The 7,821-nt window shown below is 39.4% G+C and overlaps 1 protein-coding gene across 1 annotated transcript in view; it reads left to right on the top strand.

Annotated features, from left to right (window-relative positions):
- Positions 1-5,127: 5,127 nt before the first annotated feature.
- The window catches only part of LOC311046007 (uncharacterized protein), a gene marked incomplete at its 3' end in the record, with an annotated part of 22,315 nt that continues 19,621 nt past the window's right edge, over positions 5,128-7,821 (top strand). The window contains exon 1 of the mRNA XM_084058078.1: positions 5,128-5,265. Coding sequence (XP_083914204.1) covers positions 5,256-5,265 — 10 coding nt within the window. The 5' untranslated portion in view covers positions 5,128-5,255. The remainder of the gene's footprint in view (positions 5,266-7,821) is intronic.

The following is a 7,821-nucleotide window of genomic DNA, read 5'->3' as shown; positions in this document are numbered from 1 at the left end:
TTAAATTCTCTTTGCCTAATACAAATTTCAATCAATCAATCAAATCACAAAAGGAAGTATATGGCAAACACTGAAATGGAGGGTGTTTGATATGGAATGTGGTGGGGCTGCATTTCCCATACTGGTATATGTGGCACCCCATAGGCACAGTGCCCTCTGCCCTCTGGCTGGTAAGACGGTTCACCCAAAGATTCATAATCTGTCTACCAGAATTGAGGCTGACACCCATGGAGTTCGGAGTCAGCGTTGGAGAGGGTCTCACACCACACGGGTGCTATACTGACTCCACATGTTGTACACATAATGCTCAGTGCTCTGCCTATAGTTAGAGCTGCTTCCCGCGTCGTTAAAAAGCTGGTGCCATGTTTTTGCACTTTTTCCGGTTTTCATGTGTCTATGAGGTTGATAGAACTTCATTAAGCCCCCCGGTGGTGGTTTTATGGTGTTTTATGTCTTCTCTGACTATTTTGAGTTTCTTCCTGGAGGCTGAAACCTTGAGGGTCAAACGTGCCAATAGAGAAACAGCGCTTTAGTGACATAGTAAAAACATACCCTCCCCCTCATTATCATAACACAACAGGTGTGGGCATGAGGAGGAGGAGGGACTAGGACAGGTGGGTGGTGCTAAGGTGGTGGAGGAGGTGCTAAGGTGAGAACCAGGTATACTTAATGAACTGGAGGCGTGTCCACATAAAAACATAATTTTAACAATTTCTGTATACTTTTTTGAAAAATATCTTCCTCCTAGTATAACCATAATACCTGATGCATGTGAGTGTGTATGTGCGTGTGTGTGTCTGTCTCACACAGACACAGACACAGAGAGAGAGAGAGGGACCCAGTTTTTACGGCAGTAAGTCAATAAAGTTTTCCAAAGAGACTGTATAAGCTTTAAGGCATGCTATCTGCCTTTTCAGAGACATCATAATATAGATCGCGATACAGCGAGTGCACATTCTATGAGTTGCAGTTCTATACCTTAATTTATACTTCTGTAGTATGGCGTTTCATCAGTCAAAAAGAACAGATCTACAAGCTAACGTGTCGCGACTCGACACGTTGTTAGCTTGAAGAGCTGTTATTTGAGCGCATGCATGCTATTTTCTTATACAAGCGAATCATCATGCCACAAAGAAAATTAACACCAACATCATTGTCATCGCACTACAGCTACAGAAACAGCTTGTCATTATGTCAACATGTTACATGTGTGTGCGTTTGCACGCACGTACAGATCCGCGTGTGTGTATGTCACAAGTGCTGACACGAAGAGCCGTCTCCTGTCCAGCGACCCACTATTGTCTGAAAATGACACTTTCTGACCGCTGGCCGCACTGGACAGCCCGCCACTTTTTGTATATTACAAATTATCTCTCAATGTTCACCAAAGTTCTGTACTGGTCTGTATCAATTTTCTATCAAGTTCAGGGGCGCTCAGTTATGGAACACACACACACACACGCACACACACACACACACACACACACACACACACACACACACACACACACACACACACACACACACACACACACACACACACACACACACACACACACTACAAATCTGCTAACATTTATGTCCTTTATCTTGTTTTTATACTGTGTATCCATATGTCATTAAAATAGATACGTTATTTTATTTTTCTGATTACTGATTACATTTTTATTGTTGATTGTTTTTTTGTTGTTAAATAGGTGAGATTAACTTTATAAACCCCACACATTTTAGAGGCAGCATTATTACAGCATTATTACAACAATGGACAGACAATAAAAAAAAACAATACACATATCTAACACACAAATGAACACAATATCCAGTGCAAAACAGGATCAGACACATTAAATTTAAAAAAAAATCTCGAACAACCTGGCACTTAGAAGTGCTCTAGTTAGCATAAGCCAAAAGACATACATCGTACACTTATTTTAAAAATAAAAAAGATTAACCATGAATCTGTTGCCAGAGCCCAGTGTTGCCACATTTTGTGAGATAAATAAGCAACCACGTCTATGAAAACAAGCCCAAAAGAAGCAACCAGGCCACAGCACCTACAGTATATAACGTTGGCTATTTGAAAATAGCATATCTACAAGCTCACAACGTGTCGTGATAAAACGCGTCGTGAGCTTGTAGATCTGCTATTTTCTAAAATAAATCTTGAAATAAAATGGAAGATTTGGAAGATTTTTGAAACATTCTTGCAACAACAAATCATAAAACATTTTCACATGGGGTTTATAGGGACAAACTAGCCTACATATTAATTTGGGGGTTCATGACATGAAAATATTTGAGAATCACTGGTTGAAATAACTATTTTTTTTAAAGGAGACACACCATGAATTTCTTTTTCTTTTTTTTTTGGGAGGGGGGGTATTTTTTGGGCTCCCCAGTGTCTCTTGTACCCCAAAAAATATATATTTTTTTAACATTCAGTCATTCATTCTCATTTCAGAGATTTTCAGAATGGGCGTGTCTGAACAGGCCATCTCAGAATGGCAATGTTTGCTTACATCACGAACCATTCTGCCCATGTATTTTGACAAACAGAATTGCTCAGTAGCACCCCTCTGCCCAACAGGACGTGTTGGTATTGCAGTTGAAAGTGCTTTATAAGCCAGAGAGAAGTTAGTTGGAATGAGTATATCTGAGGCTTGATTTAGGCTCAAACCTTTTGAAAATGGTTTGAGGGACATTAAATATCAATTATTTTTTTTTTAATTCATGCTGTGTCTCCTTTAAGCAAGCCCCAACTACATTTCAGAAACAAGCCCAAATAAGCAGCCCACAACTACCAATAAGTTAGTGTAGCACAGTGGTTTCCACGACCCCCATAACTCTGAGTGTACAAATGGAACCTTACGGGTCCATTTGGTTCCATTTGTACACTCCCAGAGTTACACACCCGTAAGGGGCCATTTGGAAGCCCATGAGGGTCCCTGGACCCCAACTTAAGACACACTGGTAACCTCGCCATGCTAGCAAAATCAGGAGAAAGTGAACCCATCCAAAGCAAAGAGAATCTTTCATCACATACCAAATTCCATCGCTGCTACAACTCTGTTGTTGACTTTAAAAATCCTAAAGAGCAGCAGCAGCTTTTGATGAAACACTCCGTGAGCTAAAGGCTAGCAGTTAGTCTTCTCCGTTTGTTCTCTGTGAAAACACCATGAGAAGCCTTTACAGTCTGTGGCTGCAGCTTGTCAACACACACGTTAAAGCACAGCATCAAACATGTTACATGAGAACAATACACAACACTTCCTGTCTGTGCTTTCACAATAAAACCTGCTGTGCGTGAGAGAGAGAGAGAGAGAGAGAGAGAGAGAGAGAGAGAGAGAGAGAGAGAGAGAGAGAGAGGGGGGGGGGGGTACTGTACTTTCAAGTACTGTACAATTTTGAGGCATTTTTACTTTGCTAGTATACATTTTCAATACTTTTACTTCTACTCCTCTACATCTCAGAGGCAAATTATACTTTTCCTACACTACAATTGTTTGCACACTTTAGTTACTAGTTACTTTGTATATTTTGAGTATTATTACAAACTATACAATACCCACTTCAGGCTTATACGTAATTAACCAACCAGGTCTATGAAACCAGGGGTCCTTGAGGGAGTCCCCAACAACAACATATTTTCAGATTGGGGTCCGCAGCCAAATAGCTCATTTGGGCTATTTGGGCTATTTGGGCTCATTTTGGTCCTTGACATGAACAAAAAAAGAGATAACCACTGATTTTTGTTATAGGATGATGATGATGATGATGATGATGATAATGAAGAAGAAGAAGAAGAAGAAGAAGAAGAAGAAGAAGAAGAAGAAGAAGAAGAAGAAGAAGAAGAAGAAGAAGAAAAAAAAGAAGAAGAAGCATGATGCTTCTTCTTCTTGCTCACAACGCCTCGCATCGCGACGCGTTGTGAGCTTGTAGATCTGCTATTTTAAAACATTTTGGTACTTTAAGTATATTTTGATACCAATACAATACTTTTGTACTTTAACTCAAGTAACATTTTGAATACAGGCTTTTTACTTAATGGATTTACATAATAGAGTATTTTTACATTGTGGTATTGCTACTTTTACTTAAGCAAAAATATCTTAGTACTTTTTCCACCACTGCTTGGATTCATTCATTCGTTCTGATCGGACCCAGATCATTTTCATAGATCGGGGTCCGATCAGAATGAATGAATGAATGGACGTGGGCGTAAAATAACTCCTGGGCTCGAATTTAAGCTGGTTTGTACTCTGCAAAGTCTGCATTGATAAATGAGGGACATTGTATTTTAATTGATTGATAATTAGATGTCTAAGTAAATTAATTCACTCCCTGGAATGAAAACTTATATACATTAAATGTATATATTTGCATAATAGAAGAATTTGTATTATATTAAACTATGCATACGATGCGTAGGCTATATTATGCACTTCTTTGCACAATAACAACATAAACTGATAGTCCAGCTTTGTTGGGTTTTACTGTGAAAGTGCGGACAGGAAGTGCCATGTGTTGTAATCGTGTTTAACTTGATGCTTTGCTTTGACGTTTATCAGGGTTGCCATGTCTGCTTATTATAAGCGACTTTGGGCTTGTTCTTCCTGCTTGCTTGTAAATATTGGCGGTTGCGGTTTTTTGGGCTTGTTTCTAATCGTGTATTGGCTTATTTGGGGCTTGTTGACCTTAATCATTTTCATGTCAAGGACCCCCCACATTGATATGTATTTGTCCACACGGACCCCCCCCCCCCCATCTGAAAATAATTTGTCAACATATTTTCAATATTACTATTATTTTTTTATTTTGAAAATAGCTGATCTACAAGCATTTGAAAATAGCCGATCTACAAGCTCACAATGTGTTGCGATGCAATGTACTTTGCGAATGTACATTTAGATGCCAATCTTGAATTTTGAATTCCAGACTTTTACTTGTTAACAGAGTAAATAGTTAATACATAACAATACATAATACTATGATATTATGATGTATGGAGGTTGAAAGCTAGGTCTCATGTGTGGCCTAATATAGTCGCTTTTCTTTTGGGCTTGTTTCCACAGACCCGGTTGCTTGTTTCTCTCGCAGAGAATCTGGCAACGCGACTGTGTAAAGATTTCTCATGGTGTTTTCACAGAGAAGAAACGGAGAAGACTAACTGCTAGCCTTCAGCTCACGGAGTGTTTCATCAAAAGCTGCTGCTGCTCTTTAGGATTTTTAAAGTCAACAACAGAGTTGTAGCAGCGATGGAACTTGGTATGTGATGAAAGATTCTCTTTGATTATTGTTCACTCTCTCCTTATTACATTATGGCTAGCTGAGCTTTAGCTTATTATCTCAGCTGGTCCGTCTGTCTGTCTGTCTGTCTGTCTTTCTCTATTTCTCTCTCTCTCTCTCTCTCTCTCCCTTCCCAAACTCTGGGTCGGGACCCATTTGTGGGTCGTGGACACATTTGCATGGGTCACAAGTAGGCTAAAAACAAAATCCCCCTTGTTTGTTTCTTACATTAAAAAATATATACATTATTTCAAAGGATAATAAAAATTTAAAAAAATCCCATTAAAAAAATAACATTTCTGAAAACAATTCCATGAATAAAGATATTTTTTAAAAAGTCCATACACTTTTAAAACCTTTTAAAGAAGTAGTGAAAATAGCAGATCTACAAGCTCACCACACGTTGCATCGCTTTGATTGATTTATTGAATACTTTATTAGAAGTTTGAAGAAAAAAGCACATGAAAGCACATTTCAATAGGTCAGCTAATAGGAATACAAAAAAAAACATTGGGGTAATTTGTACTCAATTCATAGTGACATTAAATGACAGACAGATACACTACTATGCAGAACATCATATAAACATCGCGACATGACTATGACCAGGGTCATACCATGTAACCGCTATTTTGAACAGGAGCACGCATAGATTTAAAACAACCTTAAAGTCACACCTCAACAATTTCATAAAGGCTGCCGACTGCCGGTTGTCACACCAGCATGAATTAACTCATCTAGTGCCACAACACGTCAAAGACGTCACGTAGCCTGGCGCATGATTTGAAGATATGATGATTTGAAGATTTGCTGCTCCATCCACTCCTTGTTTAACCTATAACTTAAAAAGGCTGTATCTCGCTTCCTAAGCACTTTTTTTTACAATGAATTTTGGCTGTGGCGCTCAGAGCCAAAATTCCATAAATTAGCTGGGCACTGACATGGAGGTGCACGAATACAAAAAAAAACAGCACGTCTGGGTCCGGACCATCCGGTGGTTCGGCTCCTTCACGCAGATCCGAGGTGACTGTAGTGTGGTAGACTCCGTGGATCTTTTGCAGTTTCAGTACGACTGTCACTCCCTCAGCTCTGGTCCAAAAAACGAGTCAGTTGTTCTGCATACTGCTGGATTTATTGTGCAACTCTTGCAGGCACTCAAAACCAACGTCGAACTGGTAACAACACAAATTAACAAACACTTAGAATAAACATAACATAAACATATATACATAAATAAAATACATAAATACACTCCAAAATAATAACATACCTTTGGCTGATCTACAAAACATATGGGAATGAGATAGCCTCGCGTAGCCAGACTATATCACTGCGTGGATATGAGTCTGGTGCCTCTATGAGGACGTTTTTTTTCCAAGGGGGCGGGATCAAAACAATGGCTCTGGACGCAATTGGTTAGACCTACAACTAACTACCAATCACAGTCTCCCATACTTGAATACTGGGCCCTGATTGGTCACCCCAGCCTTCTGGAGCAGGAAATGGATTCACAATGGAGCGGTGCCAGACCCAAATCGCAGAGGGCACATTTTTTTTGCACTGGCAGATTCGTCTGGTCCGAGGCTAGGAATGAGATCACTGGTGCCCATGAATACAGCGACGGGCAGATTGAAATAAATATCAGTCAACAAGACGTTCAATAAGACGTTCACAAACATAATCGACATGTCCTGTGTCACATTGTCAAACAACGGAAGTGTACTGCGTAACCACCTAGGTGTCTAACTGACAACAGACCATAATGAAGTGTTCCACATGAACCCGCATGAACTGAATTAATTGGCACTTCACTTTGTTCACAACACAAATTACACAACCAATAGATATAAAATGAATAAATCATATTGGAAATAAATAACTGAATTTAAATATAAAACAAAACAATTATGATAGGAATTATGGCAGCTATGGCAGCCACATATAGGGCTGAAGTGGTTATCAATAAAATCTACAAAGTAACTTGTAACTAACATTTTCAAATAATTAATCTTTATGCCTGCCCTATTTTGTTTGTGTGTGTGTGTGTGTGTGTGTGTGTGTGTGTGTGTGTGTGTGTGTGTGTTCTTGTGCCTTGGCACCAAGAAGGTTGGGAAACACTGTTCTACAGCCTACTATACAGCCTGTAGAGTAGGTTGTTGACTACAGCCAAGTACAGTACACAACGTGGCTCACAACGTGGCTCACGGTGTGGACCGCTGCATTGTGAGGTTGTAGATCTGCCCGACGTCGGGGCATATGTAAGAGAAGATTATCAGCTGACATCTGTATAAGGTAGCAGGGAGAGTGCGCACTAAAGAAGAGTGGGCAGCTCGATGTAAAATTGGCTGTTTGGACCAAAATGTGTTTTAAGTCATTTTAAGTACTCATGATTAGAACATGAATGAACATTTCACAATTAACGTCTAATATTTCTACAGTTGCTTCAAATTTCTACAAAACCTGTATATCCAGTCATTTTGGGGCATAAACAAGAAGTCGAAGGGTCAATTTAAGTCTGGTAATGATGTACTGTGC

The sequence above is a fragment of the Gymnoscopelus microlampas genome (assembly GCF_963454915.1).
Source record: "Gymnoscopelus microlampas genome assembly, chromosome: 5".
Lineage (NCBI taxonomy): Eukaryota > Metazoa > Chordata > Actinopteri > Myctophiformes > Myctophidae > Gymnoscopelus > Gymnoscopelus microlampas.
Note: the sequence above shows the minus strand (reverse complement) of the source record. Positions and strands in the feature narration are given on the sequence as shown.